We start from the raw sequence: 19,902 nt of genomic DNA on the forward strand, positions 1-19,902 counted from the left end.
CTATGGCTGCCTCGTACTAAATATATTTAAATAATTGGATTTATTGTAAATTAATGGAAAGCAATTCTCATTGCATTATCTCCACTATATATTTTTAATATTTTAATATATATCAATAATGCGCTTTTATTAATTTATTATACACTTAATAAGCTTCATAACCACTAAACGGTTTTATTTTCTGGTTTTTTATTTATTTTAGAAGAAGAAGAAGTAGAAGAAAAAGAAGAAGTAGTTAGATTATTTTATTGAAAATTGTATTTCTCTGTTCTTTTGTTTATAAATGTAAGAAGGGCTTCAATTTTCAGTCAGTTGCAATTTCTTTGTGGAGTTTTGATGAATTCACTTAAATAATGAAGTAATTTAGGTTTCGTTTTTGTTTAAAGTTTACATGCCTCAGCAGGATGAATCTCGAGCTACTAGGTAAGCTAATATTGTTTGTTTATTTTGTTTGTTAATTATTAACATTAGGTATCGTGTTAGATAATTCATTGCTCATCTGCAGTAATTGTAATCGTGCATGTCAAGTTTTGGCACACCAGTCGGAGTAATTGTTGAAAAATTATACTACTTTCACTAATTTCTTTCTTATTTTGTCTAAAAGATTTGGGAAGGTTCTAAAACACAAGTCCCCTCATATAGGTTAGTAGCTAGGTTGGTTTCTTTGTGTACCGAATTTTAGTATTTAATTCACATAGTATTGCCGAATGAGCGTTAGCAAGTGAAGGGGGGTAGAGCCCCGTACGTTTTCTGTCTTTATTACAGCTCAGTGGGAAGGGAAACCTGTGTTCTAGAACCTTGCCAAAGGTTTACGATGGGCGACACAAAAAATATCTCACTTGCCATAAATAGGGTTCAAGGAGAGCCCCTGAAATAATTGTTCAAAAGTCATAATTGTTTTACAGATTTTTCTTTTATTGTTTCCCAAAATATTTGCGCTTGGTGACATGACAATACTCCATTTAGCGTAGATTAAGATCAAGGGAACCACCAAAAATAATTGTCAAAAAACTCAAAGTAATCTTTCCTAAATAAGTACTTAAAAGCACGAGTGCTAACCAACAGCGTCAGGACAGGACAAAGCTGGTGGGCCCGCGCGGGTGGCGTCCGTAGGACGCAGATTGTGCGTGGGTTTTCTCGCGTACAATCGTTCTCTCCCACATTCTTATTCCACCAATATTAGAATTATCACGCCTTAATTATCGTCTCTCTTAGCCTAAGGAGGACATGAACGTTGGACGTTAAGCTGAAAGATTTCATTTCATTTCGTAGGTAGCAGGTGCGTCATCGATGATAAGCAAACTCAAAAATGACTTTTCACGCGAAAAGCACTCTAAATTTCCCTGGCTGACTGCCGAAACGTTTGTGTACTTACCTTATACGTTCTCACTTCCTCTCTTGGTGAATGTCTTTCAACCAGCATGGTGGCGAGCGACCGGGAAAACCTGGGAAACTCAGGGAATCATGAAGTTCGAAATTCTGCTAAGAGTCAGGAAAATTTAGTCTAAAATCTAATGTTTTTGCAATGTAAAAGAAAAGCCTAAGAAGAGTCCTCCCTCTGTGTATCGCTAATGTATATTTAATAACGCTTCTACCAGGTAATCTACTTGATAGAACTAGAGATATGCTTATAATGCAAAGAGGGATGGGGAGCTAGAGGATTTTTCGATTTCTATCGAACTGTCCACCTGATAGATCCGGTTTTATCAATGTCATTTCGAATTCCACCGAGGTCCATGCTAATGAACGCTTTCGGAAACATCCTCCGTCACGTCGCGTAGCACCCTTCCGCTATTCTCACTCGATTATGCTGTTACTCTACGTATCCGAATTGCAACTGATATTCTTTTGTTTTTATTGCTGTTTCTGACAGCAGGGGGCAGGTGTGTCGCGGTCCGCGCCTAAAAGATTCCTCCATTTTACATGTTCGCTCAAATCATTACTTTTGAAGTACTTTCAAAACATTTTTAAAGGTACCGATAAAAATTCTCTCTCTATGGGCCAGTCCTACCACCTCTTGTTATCTCTCCACAACCTGATATAGTTACTCGATGCAACCACTGATCACAGTACTAGTGTGTAGCTGGTATGTAAAGTGAGAGTTACTGCCGCGAAATCTTTCTAACCTGTTAGGCGGATAAAGTTATCCACACATTGTAGGACTGGCCCTATAAATAGCCCATTCCTTAAGGATATTTGGAATCAAACCAGTAATTATATCTGTTAACTAGTCATCTTACTCCCACCATTTACTAATTACATTCGTTTTACATTGCTTCTCATTTTAAATAAAAACAATAATGAATATATCAAACCGTTCCTGCTCAATTATGTCACTCCAAACGTAATAATCTTCTGCCACCAACAGAAGTAAAGATAGAAATTGCCACTAAGAATGCAATTAGGAAAGTGCATGACACTGTCAAAGACATAGATATATTAAGGTTTGGAGAAAATTGCAGATCGGCCCTGATAAAATTTATTTCAAAAATGCTGGAAAGGTCCCCATTGAAGTATAAATTAACAAGAGCGATTTCCTCTTTCGACTCCACAGTTGTACTTAACATGAACATTGTTAAGAAAAGGATGGAGCTGTTATTAACTATTCTGTTGGAGTGCAACTGGATATCATGTTCCAAGGCAGACAGAAGTTTAAGGGAATATGAGAAACTTTGTCGTAGTGATAATGTGTTGAGAAAACAGAGAATATTCCAAGAATGAACGTTTGGATCAATTTTGGAGTAAGATTTGTGACTATAAATGAAAACGCTAATCTGCTTAAGGTATTGAAACTAGTTTTGACTTTATCGCATGGCAATGCCAATGTAGAGCGTGAATTTTTCTGTGAATGCGGAATGCATTGTTGAGAACATTAGGGAAGAACTTCTAGTTGCCAGGAGGTGTGTCTACGACACTATATCCTCTATTGGTGGTCTCAAGAACTTCCATGTTTAAAAGCGACTTATTCATTCTACTAGAAATGCAAATGATAGATATAAGGAGGCTCAGGAGAAGAAAGAAAAAGAACTTAGATGAATCAGCTTTGCGGACCCAGAAGAAAAGGCAAGCTGCTTTGGAAGTGAAGCAGTTAGAGGAGAAGAGGACGAAAATTTTGCAGCTAGCCCAAAGAGAAGCAGATCTTCTTAATGAGGAAATTGAGAAGTTGAAAAAGCAGTAAGCCAAAAGCAGAAAAACACGGGTACTTGTTACGTATGTGCAGAAACTTAAATTGCAAATAGTGTATTTGAAAGTACTAAATAGTGGGTGCGTGTATATATATATATTTAGTGTCTTTCTGTGAACATGTGAACAACTTCGTTCTTTTGAAGAACTTCTAGTTGCCATTTGAGGAATTTTAGTTCCCGTCATTTATAAATAGGTAGGTATGAGCTTTGAAAACCTTACTTATTTAGGTCGATATTTCAGTTACGTATATTCTTTAATTTTAGTTGCTAATAGTTTTATGAAAATAATGTTTAGTTATAGTTCCGTCGGTCAGGAAAATATTGACAAAGTCAGGGAATTTCAAAAATGCATATCGCTCGCCACCCTGACCAGTCTTTGGCTAATACGTTGTTGAGAATCTTGGTTATGATATGTTCTCCTTAGGCTACGGGCCCTTGTTTGAACATACATAGAGCTAGATATATGGAAGAAACTTTTTGTCTGTTGTATTTTTTAAGACTTTCCTCTATGGTTTGGCATCCCTTTGTTTCCAATACAGTTGCCTTTCCCAACATGTGGAAAAACTGCGTACTCTTTTAGTGTGACTTGGTACTAAAAGATAATATTATTTAATTCGATCATTCAATTTTGTGTGAACATTGCACTCTTAACATCAGAAATGTGCAATTTGTTTCACATTTGTTTTTCCACAATATTTGATGTTGTGTCCCGATCCTCTCCCTAACCAGCCAACAATCATTGCATTGTTTTCCGACGATGCTTGTGCTGGGTCAGGTTTGTGTCCAAATACGAGTTTGTGACGCCATACAATAATTTATAATGGGTGACACTGCACTGCAACGAGATTTGACGTATGTTCATATGTCAGTTTCTACTTGAATGCTGTCTATGTCATTCTGTCGCCTGCAGAAATTTGTTCCTCATGTCTTTTCAAGCAGAGTATTTTGTTTTACGTGCAGTTCTTCCAAAATGTAGTGTGCCAAAACTTGATCAGCACCTTTCAAATAACAAGAAATAAATAGGTGCAGGTGCAGAATAGACTGTCAAAGAAAAAAAAAAAAAAAAAAGTCATGGCAGGAGCACACAAGAGAACCCGTGCAGGGGTGCGTTCGTAGGGAATAGGCGTGTCAGCGACGTATGGTATATATGTACATAAATGAGGATAGTGCAAAAAACATTTTATATCGCATAAAATCATTTAGGTTAGAGCATTTGTAATGGTTTCACAGTAGTAACTGTACTTGAAATTATAAAATGCAGGTTTTCTGCACAATGCAAGAATAATATGTCAGTGGAAAATAGTACTTTAACAGTCGTATCGGTTTCTCATCCTCATTAGTAGGATGTACCGATACCACTTTCCACCGATACCGATACTTTTGGACACATTTCTTATATATTATCAAGACTTTTCAGAATAATGAAATGATCAACATTGTAATAGGGTATATTAGATATAAGGCCAAAATTTGACATACAAAGAAAAAAGCAGAATTTCATATTAGATTCCAAACAAAAAATATATTTCCTCTAAATTTAATCCAGCTCATATAAAATGAACTAAAAAGCAGCAAATACTTATATAGTGTAAATTTAATTCTAAGATTTAGTAATTGATTTAAGAGTGATAATGTACTTTGGTAGTTACATTGGATTTACTAGTTTCTATTATATACATATAATGGAAACGGATACTACCGGTACACATTTTTATTGTTTACAAGATTATGAGTGCTGAACCAGATGTTGCTGTGTATACCATAAAAAAATAAGAGTTATTTAAGCGAAGTCGAAAACGATAAATCTATTTAATAACCAGAATTAATTGTTTTTAACCAGTAAGTAGGAGAAAATAATGACAAAGTGAGCGTCTTATGGGTTTCTTCCATAGCATTTTCTTCTGAATCGAAACTTCTGTCTTGTTTGGAATTCAAATTACGGGTCTGCTATCCTGAACATGGGCGCCCGAAGGAGGAAAAGAGAGTGGGACCCCCCTGGCTCACAAAAATGTACACGTAATATAGCAGACCACGTATATTAAATAACAGACGTAATATAGCAACCATGAAATTGCCCCGCACCCTAGAAAATTTTCTTCGGGCTCCCATGATCCTGACTGAGGACCTTTGGCTTTTCTTCACCACTGTTTTGATATCGAGGGTCTAAAATTATCAGTTGAGTACGAGTAGTGCAAATCAAAAGTGTACACATGCATAAAGAAATCGATTGTATAATTGATAATAATTTAGATCAACTTTAAATCTAAAAGAAATCGATGAAATATAAGTGTCACTGTTAATATTAAACAAATTAAAAATACTTCGGTAAATGTCGGTGTCCATTTGCCGATACCGATACTCCCAAAAGTGGCCGATATCACCGATATCGATATATCGGTACATCCCTACTTATTAGAGTCGTTGATATTGTTTGACACTTGTAAACATAAAATACTGTTCTGCTTTCCTATGTTATGCATTATTGCTCCGACAGTGGAAATTAATATCCTAAACAATCCTCTTTCATTTACGCTCACCCATTTTGACCGTAAGATTACAAAATCGGACGGAATATTTTGCTCCAGTAGTAGATAATATGTAGATTCACAATAGCCCAGCATAAAAGTAGAAATTTTTGGGAAAGTTATTCCTTTACAGAGGAAGAGTAATATTTTAAGACATGCAGATCACGTGTAAAACCAGTGTTGGAAATTAGTATTTAAAAACATTTTTTTTTTCTAATTATCTCTTTCAAACACAGTGTAAATTGAGATGGAGTTGTTCCCGTTAGGTACAGGTGAAGTTGAGAAGACCATCACAGGTGTGTTTTTTTAAGGCTGAGTTTACATCAGCGTCTCCAGTTGGTCTCTTAGGAAAAATATTTGTCCCCGCGTAGCGTAGTCGCTGACACTCTTGTCTTGGGTGCGAGAGGTTCCGGGTTAGATTCCCAGTGGGGCTACCTGGTCGAATAGTGTAACACCTATTTCAGGCCAGCCACTCTGAGTAAAGTTCTTCCTGGGTTTTCCTTATTCACACCAGACCAATAGTGAGATGGTACCTAACATACAGGTCCTAAACTCCTTCCCCATTACTCTCTTCTATCCCTGGATAGTGTGCTCACTGAAAGGCATTATCCCTCATACATGACGGGCTTAAGGCCGTAAATGTTGGTAATGCTCGGAAAACTATAAGTAAATAGATCTTAAGAAAAAGACACTTCTTTCGGGGATATTTCTGTAGTTTGCATGATTTTGACGGAAGATTGCAAATGTAGTTCCATGACTTGTTGATATTTGGAGTTTACAGCTTTAGATTGTTAAATATAGTTAAATAATTAGAATATGGTGCAGATTGAGAGTTTCGACTCAAGAAGATATTAGTTCATATACCCTTTTAAACAAATAGACTGCTAGTACCTTCAACAATCGTATATTTTATAGGCTGTGTCGGAATCATCAGCACAGATTATCTTAAAGTAATCATAATCATTGTAATTTTATTTATTTATTTATTTATTTTATTTTTATTTTTATTTTATTTATTTATTTATTTATTTATTTATTTATTTATTTTTTTTTTGAGTTTAACATCCCATGATTATGTTTCGTATCTAAACGAGACGGTAACGATGAGTTAAATGATAATGGATAAATGACGAAAGTGAAAGGAGATGTGAAGATCTGAGAAAACCCACGCACACCATGTCCAGGAGCTCATCATCATCATCTTGTTTAGCCCCGGTTCATATTCATGGGACGTTAAACTCAACAAAATATATATTATTAGTCTAAAAAGCACGCATCACTCTGTGCAAGGTGGTCGCTACAAACAAGATTTGTATTTAACCCATTTCGAGTAAGGGTGCAGCTGATCAGCCCATGCTGCAGAAGTACATCCATACGGAGCAAGCGCGAAAGTTTCGTAAGTTTCTGACACTCAAGGTTAGACGAGAAACACACGTGTTGCAACAATTTACGCTTAATCCAGAAGTTGGGTATCGTTAACCGTATATATATCGATACATATATATATATATATATATATATATATATATATATATATATATATATATATATATATATATATAGTTATATATATATAGTTATATATTGACTTAAAGTGCACTTAGGGGTTATATATAACCTACGAAAATGTATATATATCATTGGAATAGAGATTCATGTTTCCGTTTGAAGATTTGGAATAGACTGAATTAGAATTGATGATTGTCACTGGAGTTTTATGTATAAAATATGAGTAGCCTACTTCGCCAGAATTTACGTTAGAACATGCCGTTAAAGAACGATCGAAATATAGACGAGAAGTTTAAGAATATAAATTGACTTCTATAGAAACACATAGGTTAGCATTTTTATTATAGAATCTATGAGGAGTTATATACGTTCAATTAGTCGAACAAAGTCGTATGAACCTTCGACTTTGAATGTTAGAAAATGAAGAAAGTACGCATTCTTCTAATCAAAGAAGATATATGAAAATTACTCAATCATAAATATCACTATTGATGCCTAACCTAAACTATATCATATCTAAACGCAAGTATGTTAACTTAAACACAGATATAATCCACCACACTTTGTTAAGAGTAACTCTAACAGTAGCCTTTATCCTATTATATGTCTTGGAAATCCTGATTGGATGATTATATTCATGGTATGATTTCGATAGCTAGTTAACTATTGAAGATCTTCGACTTCATAAATATATTTTTCTTATTTTATTTAACTTAGTCATTTTTTCCACAAAAAACACTAAAATCAGTAATAAATTCTTATAAATACAAATGGTAATTACATACAGTAATTCACCATTTAGCGGTGCCACTATGAAAATAATCTACAATGTTACTACTTACTCACGTTTCAACTGTTGAAAATGTTTCACTTCACTCCTCATTACTTCAGTTGTATTCTTCTGCCTCTTCGTCTTTAACCCGTGAACAAATTGCCTCAACCTACACAAACTTCCCTGTGTAAAATCTGAAAAGTTGTATTTTCTATATAATTTAAAGTCACAGAGCTTTTGCGTTTTCGAATGAAGATGTTTATAAGTAAATCCCAGTTCTTCAAGTTGCCTTTGTCTAAATTTAACGTTGGGTGTTTTGTTCTAATGCAATATGATTCGAACAAAGTATTTCTATCTGAGATGACATTTTCTTAATAGCTCGGACCCCCTTTAAGTTGCTTTTAGTTATACCTAGATGTTTTGGTAAGCTTGAAGCCACAGAATCGTGAACTTCTGCATCTCTTACATGTTCTAGATGGGGTTGCATTGAATAATTATTTCCCGTCGTCTACATTAATCTATACAGTACGATCTTTCAGTAACTGACATTTCCTTCCTGGCGTTTCATACGTAGTTCAGGCCCGAAACTAATGATGTACTAGCTTGGATCGAATAAAATGTCCTCTTTGACATCTAGTGAAACTTAATTCAGCAACACAACTGGGATGGACTAACGCCACAAACTGTACATACCCAACAAACAGTCTAGAGTGCCCAGATAAGGGACAGTGTGTTGCTGAACGAGGTCGTATAAAAGTGCATCGTGAAGAACACAGATTTTTTCTATATGAATTCAAACTGGGACATTGTGCACAGCAAGCCGCAACAAACGTTAACAGTGCATTTGGGTCAGGATTAGCGAATCAATTCAATATTCAGTGTTCATAGCATTCCAAAATGGATACCGACAAATATGTTTGGATTGGATTCTCAGAAAGCTGTGATGGTGGACCCTCGGAAATGTGTTCGTATCACTGCAGACGAGTTAGGCATATACCATACCGAAATCCTAAAAGCTACAATCATTGTGTTAATACTATTAGTTTATGGTTTATTGTGCAATATGTGTAATACGAGTTGTAAGATCAAGACACACAAGATGATATATCGCTTGACATATAGGGAGAATTTGCTTGGGATGTGCAGGGTTCACATTGACCATGAAAGTCAGCAATATTAAAACGAGGGAAATTCTTCAAAATATGCCGATAATTAGTAAAATTGGTATATTTCACGACAGAGCCAGGGATTTTGTTCTTTGTTCCTGCATTAATCAGTCTCTATAATGCCAACTGAATTATCAACAGTATGTTAGCTTGTACTTACTATTACTACTATTATCTTTCGTAGTAATAATTTCATGTAATGTTTAGAGTTGCAGTACAAGAAAGTAGTTCATTTCACTTGTAGCTAATTATCGCCAAGAGTTCTGCTTATACTAGAGATAGGTTTTCCATTTGCTTATTGTATTCAAATGCAGGGAGTTTGACTCATAATAAATACTTACAGTAAGAAGGTAAGGTTAGGCTGAATAAAAAAAAAGAATGTAAGACAGTTATGGGGATGGTATAATGCGATTAAGAGAATTGATTTTTTTTTTTTTTTTTTTAACCTAACATCAATGATAATGTTCACGGCGTCGCCGGTCAGGAAATATCTATTGAATCATAGGAATTTAGGAAAATCAACAGAATTTCAGTGTAAACCATGGTATTGTAGTGTATAGAACTTTAGGTAGAAATCCTTTGGTTACGAGATCTCGATAGGCACAGAAGAAGATGGGGCGATAATATAAGAATAGGTTTTCCACTAATAAACTTTATGTAAGCTATAGAATTACACAGACAGAGCACGGAGTATGTCATTTTACTCTTTTTACTAAGATTAAATTTACTCCGGAACTTTTATAGAAAACTGAGATAAACTCTCATTTTGTTGCATTGTCAGTATTATTACAACCGTCATTCCATTTATACTTCATGCTACTTTTTTTGTAAATATGTACATTAACGATTCATTATTTTAATCTTATATATATTTATTTTCTTTCAGAATCCTTTGGACAGAACTACCCCGAGGTGAGTATAGCATATTATATGTAATTAATATTTCAGCACCGTTTCATTAAGTCCATTTTTAGTAAATTTATATAAATTGTGTATAAATTGTATAAAGATTGTGTTTGTGTTTTGTAGATCAAAGTAGGGTTTGCACAAGTGAGCCCAGCCCGAATGAAACCGTTGAGATTTTTCGGGTTTGACCCACCTGAACAAACCCGCCTGGGTTTTTGAGCTTTTTGTTAGTATATTATTGGTACAACTAAGGTGATCACATTGAAAATGATTTTAATCAGATTCTGGACTTTACTTGGGCGAATTAGATGCTCTCACGTAAAGGTATACAACAATGTTCAACATAAGACCTTTATAAAGTTCTGAATGCACTGAATAAATAAAGAAAACTTACTTTAGCTTAATATAATTGTAGAACAAATTAATGAATGAATTTTGCTTATAGCCTATTGAAAGTAAAATATGCAATTTTGTATTTTAGAAAATACTTTATGTCAATAGTGTGCTCGGCGACCCCGAGGGACGTTATCCTTCATATATTTGACGGGTTTAAGGCCATAGATGCGGTACTATCAGTAAATATGTAAATATATTAGTGAAACTATTAGTATTATTTCTTAACTTTGATGGTAACACAAGTATTCTTCAGTAACATTTGGTTTTCGAGCAACAACAGTTTAGCTTTGTCATTTCAACTCTTCAATAAACATTCTGTAGAATTAACACCAGCAATAGCGTAAAAATTCTTGTCAAATTTAAGAAGTTTGATACACGGAGTTCCTAAGACTACGTAACACTTACTATTTCAAGTGCTAAATTCAAACTTCCGTACTAGGCGAAGTTTCAATGTACAGCAAAGAAAGCTGCATTTTCGGGAAAAACCCGTCGTGAAAGAAGTGCTCGGGAAATTCCCGTGATTGAACACACAAAGCATCGGAAGTGAATACTTCAACAATCATACTACAGTAGACTCACGAGTATCCGGCTCGCGGCTATCCGGCCTCCGTACTATCCATCTTTTTTAAGTGTACTACAGTGAAGATTTTAAAATGGGTGCTACACGAAAAAAAGTTGTAGTGACTATGGAGGAGAAATTACGCGGTATATAGCGTCTGGACTCTGGTGTAACAGCAAGAAATATAGCTTCGGAGCTAGGAGTTGGGAAAAGTACAGTGGGGAACTGAAAAAAAAAAAAAAAAAAAAAGTCAAGCAGAAATTAAAAAATGGTGTATTGCACAAGCTAGTGGAAGTGGAATAAAAGTAACAAGAACCCATGCTAAAAGGTAAGCGTAAGCATAGAATTCCGGCCTATCGGGCTTTTTTGTATCCGGCCTGCCCTTCCGCCATATTAAGCCGGATACTCAAAAGTGTGCTCTATTTGTTTGACGCTGGAAGATATTTAATTTCATTTAAGACACTTTGAAACATTTACTTTATAAAATATGATTTGAATTATATCTTTGTTAAATGTTCTAAATTAATTTTCGGAAAAGAACCATCTTACAACAAGTGCTCGGGATATTGCCTAATTGAACGCACAAAGTATCGGAAGTGAACTTTAACAATAAAACCGTTTAATTTACGCTAGAAAATATTTATTTCATATAAGACATTTTGAAACATTTATTTTATAAAACATGAATTATATCTTTGTTTTAAATTAATATATTTGGTGTTCATATTTGACGAACATCACTGAGACTCCTGGGATGACTCGATCTACATTTGTTCGTTTGTCTGCCTGTACTACACACACTACAGGGTACAACTTTCGGTCTTTTAAGTTTAAATTTTCAGAATACACAAGCACGAGACACACTATTTTTCCTGTATAGATTTTGGCGGCATACCAACTTTTTTTTTTTTTTTTTTTTTTTTTTTTTTAATAATAATAATTCAAAAAAGCATGTATCCACTCTACAAAGCGTAATTTTCGGTCTTTTAAGTTAAATTTTCCAAGTAGATGCACGAGATACTCTTAATTTGTTGTATAGATTTTCTGTGTGATCCAATGTAAAATTTCAAAATTGTGGCCATTTTTTCAAAACAGCAGTAAGTAGAAAATTGTTGCAAGTTGTGACAATGACAATCTTCAAATATAAATCACATTTTTGAAATTTAACCCCCCCCCAAAAAAAAAAAAAGCTGAAATATTTCGAAAAAAAAATAAGCCCGAAAATACCGTGTTGGCCCAGTTTTTTTTTTTTTTTAAAAAGAAAACTAGTTTTTTTTTCAAACCCCTAAGGAGCATTGCATTAATCATAGTTTTCGAATTTGAAACACAAAATATTAAATTTAAAGGTCATTAAATGTAATGTATATGGAGAGAATAAAACTTCTCAAATTTTTCAATATTAAAAATAATAATAATAATAAAATAAAAAATGGTTCAAAATTTCCGCAAGTTTTACAATACTAGTTACAATATTCATCATTTCTGTCTTAACAGGAACGTAAGTGCTTCAACTTTATTACAGATACGTGGAAAAATACAAGTTCATCTTTAAGAAAGTGAAATGGCTCTCCACCTTGTAACATATTTTTTCAAGAGGCCACATTTAACACAAATTTTTGGAAGTGATTATTGAACTTACTTATTTCTCGTTAAGGAAAGAGTTTTTACAGAAGGAAATTACCTACCTACATGTTACCTGTTTGGCAGCGCAGTTGAAGACATTGAAAGAGATGCCAGAGAGCGTCGAAACTGTTTGAGAACGTCTTGTTTCTCGTCTTTTTATCTCTTAAGTTATTCAATATGTAAACTATAGCGATGATTATCAAATACTGTACTACTAATTACATTGGCCATAGCTTTGTGGAATCATGAAATCTATCTATATTCAAGTTGGCAGTCCCAGAGAAGCTTGAATTATCAAACTGTGACGTCATAAATATGAGGCATTCCGGGTAGTAAGACGGACATTTCTTCATTTACCCAAAGTCTGTGGGGTAGCATCTACACTTGCATGTAGGTAGATTTTGTGAAGTTTGCCCCGCTTTCCCATATTATTCTGCCTAGATGCAAGTGTCATTGCTCCCACATATATTTTTGGGTAAATAAAAAAAAATACCCAGTGTTGCGCTCAACTCATATGCTGCAGACAGATTTCTTAGTAGTAATAATAATAATAATATGAAACTGCGGATTCTTAGTACTTCGAAGTACTAGCTGACAAGTAGTAGTGGTAGCCAAGGTAATAAAAAAGAGAAATAACAGGCATTTTGTTTTCTCCTTCCACTCCCATTGCATCCTTATCAAGTTAGTTTTTTCATATTCATACATACTTCAGAAGTAGATTAGCTGGTTTGACGTATGCATGTAAACGAAGTCAGATTAACTAATAATTTCACTCTGTTCTTGATTCATATAGTCTGTTGTAGTTCTGAATATGGCCAGATTTTTTTTTTTTAACTCCTAATCATATTCTCATGGACAAAAGATGTATCTTAATATAAATTTAGACCAAACATGCTAAATAAATATAAGTAACATGATAATAAATGATTACATGTTGACCTATAAAAGTTAGTTGACATAACTCATTTAATTTTGAGTAACCTGTTTTTGTTCTTTATCTTTTTTTCAATGTATATTAGGAATTTGATGGAGCATTGGACTGCATTTCACTTGCTGTCACATGTTCATTTAACAAACGAGGAACTTTGTTAGCAGTTGGATGTAACGATGGAAGGATTGTTATTTGGGATTTTCTTACACGCGGAATAGCAAAAATCATTAGTGCACACGTCCACCCAGTGTGTTCGTTAAGGTACGTAACGTTAAGCAGTTTCTTATTTTGTGGTCATCGTTAGAACACACAAATTTTCTTTATTATTGTATTACTGTGCAATCAGCAGATTTCGCTTATATATATATATTTATCCATTATGAAGACTGATTAATTCCAAAAAGCCTAAATCCATTGTTAAATATTAGAGTAAACTATATTAATATTATCGATATTACGCACGGAAAGGCTAAGATTTGAAATTAAATCTTTTTCTGTAACAACAAAACACGTCGACATATTTTAAACTAAACTCTCTAGTTGGTCATATTGTGCACGATTATCTTTGTAATGTGTGTTTAGCATATCGTCAGCAGTTCTATTATTTCTAGCTTTCTAGAACAGATTCCTTACCTCTTCATTCAAATACTATTTCTTCATTCATTCCGGTACTGTTAACAATAACCATGTTCATCTGAGTAGATCTCTACCAGAGATGGCCAAATCCGGATTTTTCGGATTTGGCCATCCGCGTCTTCGATGGTGTTTCTGGTTCGATTCCCTTTGAGGAAGCATTAAAATTTCAATAGATTGCAGTGGTTCGGATTCATCTTAATCTGTAGGTTTGCGCCTCATACATCGACCTCGGTGCTGGAAAGGAACGCTAGAGTTGAAAAAAAAAAAAAAAAAAAAAAAAAACCTGTTCGTTAGTCTTTATTTTGTTCTTGAAGTGTTTGGCGAAAATGCGAAAATGTAGATGCTCTTTAGTATCTTGATTGTTGAGATTATGTTCACACTGGTAAGTAATTTATATATGCATTAGTAACGAGTGCAACTCAGCATTTAAAATTGTATAATCAAGTTTAAAAATTGCTGTTAAAAATTTATTTCGAATGTTAATTTCATGTGTTTTGATGTTGATCATATATTGGATAGGAAGAACCCCAGAGTTTAATCTGTGCAGCTTTCCGCAACACGCGAAAGAATTCCATGGTCAGTTAAATTATTAGATGTTATCCAAGAGTACTTGTAGAATTTCACAAGAAAACAAGTAACAAATAGAATGAACTTGGTTTTACAGAATTTTAAAATGCTAATATATGCAACTTTAAAAGTGTATTGCGTTAATCTACTTGGTCAAAGATTGTGTATGAAAGTTTAAAGTTTCTCGATTGTCTTGCGAATTTTGAAGATGACTTAAGATGCCTGGTTCTTTAACTTTCCTTACTTATTTTTAACGATTATAATTGGTTATGAGGTTTGGAAATTTCCTCTTAAATTTTGTTTGAGCTGATTTTTCAACTACCTGCGTACTTGTGTTAGTTTTGTGTGGAATCAATGATAGTTAATGTAGACTGTTCTCTATAGAGGAAAGTAACACAAATTTATTTTGTAATCTCAATGTAGTTGGTCAAGAAATGGTTACAAACTCCTAAGTGCATCCACTGATAACAATGTATGTATTTGGGACATATTGTCTGGGGAGTGTGAGCAGAAATACAGGTTTCCTTCGCCTATTCTGAAGGTAAGTTTATTTTATTTTATTTATTTGATTTCAAGTCGACGTCCACCACGTAAAACTTTTCAAAAATGCATCTCCTATTGTGTAAAACATTCATTTACGAATGTACTGGTACATTAGAAATTTAGATTAATTAAAACACGGAAACCTTATTTTGAATCAACCAATGAATTTCTTTTCTTATTGCCATCCATCTATCGGAATGTTTATCTTACCGTCGAAGGGACGCTCATCGTTTTTAAAAATACATGGTTTTCTGAGCATAATTTATGTTTGTGTTTGAGTAAACTATGAACTGTGTATTTTCATTATAGTATGGGAAACTAATTTACACTAAAAGTGAAATTGCACTTTAAAAGATTGATATAACAACCATATTCCTTCATTTAGGTTCAGTTTCATCCACGAAATGACAAACTTTTTCTCGTATGTCCTATGAGACATTCTGCTGTGCTTGTTGATACGGATGGCCAACACAGAGTGGTACCTTTGGATGATGATGTAAGTTAATTGTTTATTTTACAGTATGAATAATAGTAAACAAACCATCATTCTGACTGTGTATATTTGTTATTGTTATTATTATTTATGGTAGTCGATATTGTCGCATTTTGGGAGCAAAGTGCGTATTTAAATATTAAGTTAAAATGTCTTGTTTACTTCTATCAAAAATTTTGTTCCATATAATATAGTAGTAATAATAGCAAAAATAATAGCAAATGCATAATTTATTGGCAAAAGAGTACTTCCGGAAACATTTGCATGCTAGATCTCCCAATTCTTAATAGCCAAAACTTACTTAACATTTTAGTAGTATTTATAGAACAGCACTTGAAGAAACAGAAATACATACTAACGGAGAAGTAATTTGGTTTCTATATTATTTGGTATTATATGGTATTTGGTTTCAACTTACTTGAGAGAAACTTAAGATTTTTTTTTTTATTTCTACAAGCAAATGTAGTGAGTAATCCTCTCATATCACTTGGATTGAAGACCTTTCGGTATATCCTACCTGCGGAAAATGCTTACCTTGCCTTCTTAGAGTATAACAGATGTTTGAACCTTTTGATTTTGGTTTGTATTGATGTACAAGACAAGGTATCAGCTTAATGTGAAAATTGAGTTCCCGCCAAATCAATAAGATACAATATGATTGAAGGGAAGAAATTGACGATTGTGCTGATAAGTAAGATAAGGAGATAAGTCACACTTTTACCTTTACTCTTGTAGTATGGCTCATCACCTTGCATTCTTAGCTCAGGAAGGTTCTACAACGTGTCAAGTCGGTTACTTTTTCAAGAGGTAGTCCATGGGAACTCTCTCCTGCCCCAGCACCATATCTCCGTTCTTGTGCTGAGTGTGGCTTACCAGTATCTTCGGAGCACTACCTTTTACTTGCCACGTATTTAGTTTTCCTACTTCTTGAGGGGGCTGGATATCCTGAAATCACTGCTTTATCCAGTTTTACTAATTTCGTTGAAAAGAAAATAAAACTCAACACAATCAGACAATTTTATTTTGAAGAAAATTTCACGCTGAATTTGGTTTTCACACGATTGCTACATTATCTTAGCAGAGCCAAAAGAATACATCGTTCGTATTACAGGCAGGAGGGAGAAAATCGCGAAAACATGTGTTCACCTATTAAGCTTTTGTTTATTTGTTTGTTTGCTAACGTAGCCAGTATTCAAGTATAGTATGTTTTGTTGTATTGCCACAATCACTAATTAATTTTCATTCTTTGTACTCGTGAAGAACTTACACAGGAAACACTAATTGGTAATTTCTGTTTCAGTCTGATTTGAACATCGTGGCTTCATTTGATAGAAGAGGCCAATATATCTACACAGGAAATGCCAAAGGTAAAGTGCTGGTGTTATCAACACCTGATTTGTCTGTGAAAGCGTCTTTCAAAGTAACTCAGGGAACGACAAGTGCGACAGCAGTGAAAAGTATTGAATTCGCTCGTCGAGGCGAGTAAGTATTATATAACCTTATACATTTTGCTTAATTCCCTTTTCCATTATTAATGAGTTCTAATACTAAAAGCAGGAACTTTAATTTACCACAAATTCAATCAGAAGAAGGAAGGTGAAAAGTATATTTGATATGCGATGATTAGAAATTTTAATTCTGTGATATAAATAACAAAATTATATTGAACTTATTTTTACGACCGATTTGAACTTATTTTTACATACCGAGTCTTCTATAGGTGCGAATTCAATAATACAGAAAGAGTGAAAAAGTGCATGACTGGACCGAGACTCGAATCCGGGATCTTCGGCGTACCATTGCGATAACGCTAATTACTACGCTACCCAGTCTGCTCCCCGAACAGCCATACACTCCCACTCTTCGGTGCTCTTCCACTCAGACCACGTGTTACTGATTGGTCACCACAACCTAGCTATTGTGCTTGAACAAATCTTAATTGTGTCTATGATAGTGCAACAGTTATCGGTATTCTGAACGTGGACACTGGATTTGTTCAAGCACAACAGCTAGGTTGTGGTGCAAGCCACGTGGTCTGAGTGGAAGAACACCGAAGAGTGGGAGAGAGTATGGCTGTTTGGGGAGCGGACTGGGTAGCGTAGCGGTTAACGTTATTGCTTGCCATGGTGCGCCGAAGATCCCGGATTCGAGTCTCGGTCCAGTCATGCACTTTTTCGAGTGTATTCCGCAATTTTAATAGTTTGATTTTACTGATTTCTTCTTCAAATCTATTGAAATATCTCTTACTTCGTGGAAATTAAATTTTGTTATATACACTATAGTTTTAATTATTAATTTATGATGAAGTTTAACTTAAGTAGTTTGTGTTACATGAGTTCAAATGAACTTATATTTTTTCTCTCTCTCTCTTTAATTATATCTTGAACCAAGTTTTTGTGTGCCTTTTTATTGCCAATACAAAATGTTTGAAATATTATAAAACAAGGTTCTTTCAGACAAAACATGTAAAAAAGAAAAAAGAATGTAACCGGAATGCAAGGGGGCACAAAAACTGCTGTAGGGATTGTATAGTGTGCTACCCTCTGCTAGCACCTTCTCTAAAAAGATACATAACAAAGGCTGGATTTGTTTATTTAGCAATTTGCAGTGAAATGACAGAAAAGAAAAACAGGCGGTTAGAATTTGCGATTCAGATTATCATAAAATAATATTCATTTGTTTCCTGCGTACTATAGAAGTAACAAGATTTCATGATACGCAGTTTCTGGTGTAATGTTGACATCTTTTCAGCTATAGAGAAATTTACTAGTAATCTAATAGATTTTTAAAAAATTACAAATAAAATTGCAGATATCAACGAAGAAACATTGTGATAGTGTTGCTAGCCCAACTGAAGTTATACAAGGGCTAAGCCACCATTGGAGGAGCATGTGAGATGACGAAATGATAATAAGACAAAGCTGTTCATTGGACGTCTCCCTCCTCCCCTCCCAATAGACAAAATCTTTCGTTCAATCATTGTGGAGTAGCACGCTTGAAAACATATTGAGTACAATCGAAGCGCGAGCCACGTAGGAAGTATATAATGTAATTGGATTTTTCCAGGCAGAAAGGCATAATACACTCGCAATGCTTCGTCGAATGAATAAGAATTACGGCGAGAACTTTATATATGATGGCTGTGTACACGACTGCTGCAGAGAGTTTAAAAAAATTGAGTTACCGATGTGCAGAGAATGCGCCCAAGAATGGAAAATTATGGCAGCAGGCGACCTTGCTGAACGCGTGAATGATGTGATTCGTGAAAGGCATTAACATTTCTGATCTGTCCACTGAGTTCCCTGAAGCTTCAAGATCAGCCCCTAGAGAAATCGAATTCCACTTGGCAGACTCTTCGATTGCACTCGATACGTTTTAAAAATCGTTACTCCACAGCGATTAAACGGCAGAGTCTGTCTATCGGTCTGTGTGTAGGAAGGGTGGGGGAATGAGCGACCTCCAGTAAACAGTTTTGTCTTGTCTACGTTCTGTTATCTCACGTAGTTCTCTTCTGAACCCTCGTATATTTTCAAATGGCACTACATCATGTTATTACATACTTCAAATCTATATGTTAAACAAAAACTTACAATATCGCATTTGTTATTCAGTGTTACAAATACGGAACGCTGCAATTTCACAGGCATCTGAATTATGGAGGCTATAATAATAATAATAATAATAATAATAATAATAATAATAATAATAATAATAATAATAATAATAATAATAATAATAATAATAATAATGCAAGTGAGACGGACGGAGTAATGCAGTTCCAAAGTACCTTAGTGCCCAATACTGTGATCACGATATGGCACATTTCGAATAAATAGGAACTAAGTTACAAGGGATTAAAAATGTGACTTTTTATAAGGGATTTCATTTTGAAGAAGTATATAGAGAAGTATCACATCCAATCACGTAGATCGTTTTTAATAGACATTAAGATTATAATACCGTTTGCAGCCATTTGATACCTCAAGCCGTTTCTGAGGTATGAACATACTGGTAAAGTTTGCGATACTGCTTAAAATTGCATATTTGAGGAAACTTTTTGAAACAGTTGTTACTTTCCTTTGCTTCGATAA

At 34.5% G+C, this 19,902-nt stretch overlaps 1 protein-coding gene across 1 annotated transcript in view; it reads left to right on the forward strand.

The window, feature by feature from the left end:
• Positions 1–221: 221 nt before the first annotated feature.
• Positions 222–19,902, forward strand: part of Rbbp5 (retinoblastoma binding protein 5) — a 50,057-nt gene continuing 30,376 nt past the window's right edge. The window contains exons 1-6 of the mRNA XM_081728293.1: positions 222–423; positions 10,044–10,069; positions 13,661–13,833; positions 15,199–15,316; positions 15,704–15,814; positions 17,112–17,293. Of these exons, the coding sequence (XP_081584419.1) occupies positions 405–423; positions 10,044–10,069; positions 13,661–13,833; positions 15,199–15,316; positions 15,704–15,814; positions 17,112–17,293 (629 nt within the window). The 5' untranslated portion in view covers positions 222–404. The remainder of the gene's footprint in view (positions 424–10,043; positions 10,070–13,660; positions 13,834–15,198; positions 15,317–15,703; positions 15,815–17,111; positions 17,294–19,902) is intronic.

This window comes from Thermobia domestica, chromosome 10, assembly GCF_964235325.1.
Source record: "Thermobia domestica chromosome 10, izTheDome1.hap1.1, whole genome shotgun sequence".
Taxonomy (NCBI): domain Eukaryota; kingdom Metazoa; phylum Arthropoda; class Insecta; order Zygentoma; family Lepismatidae; genus Thermobia; species Thermobia domestica.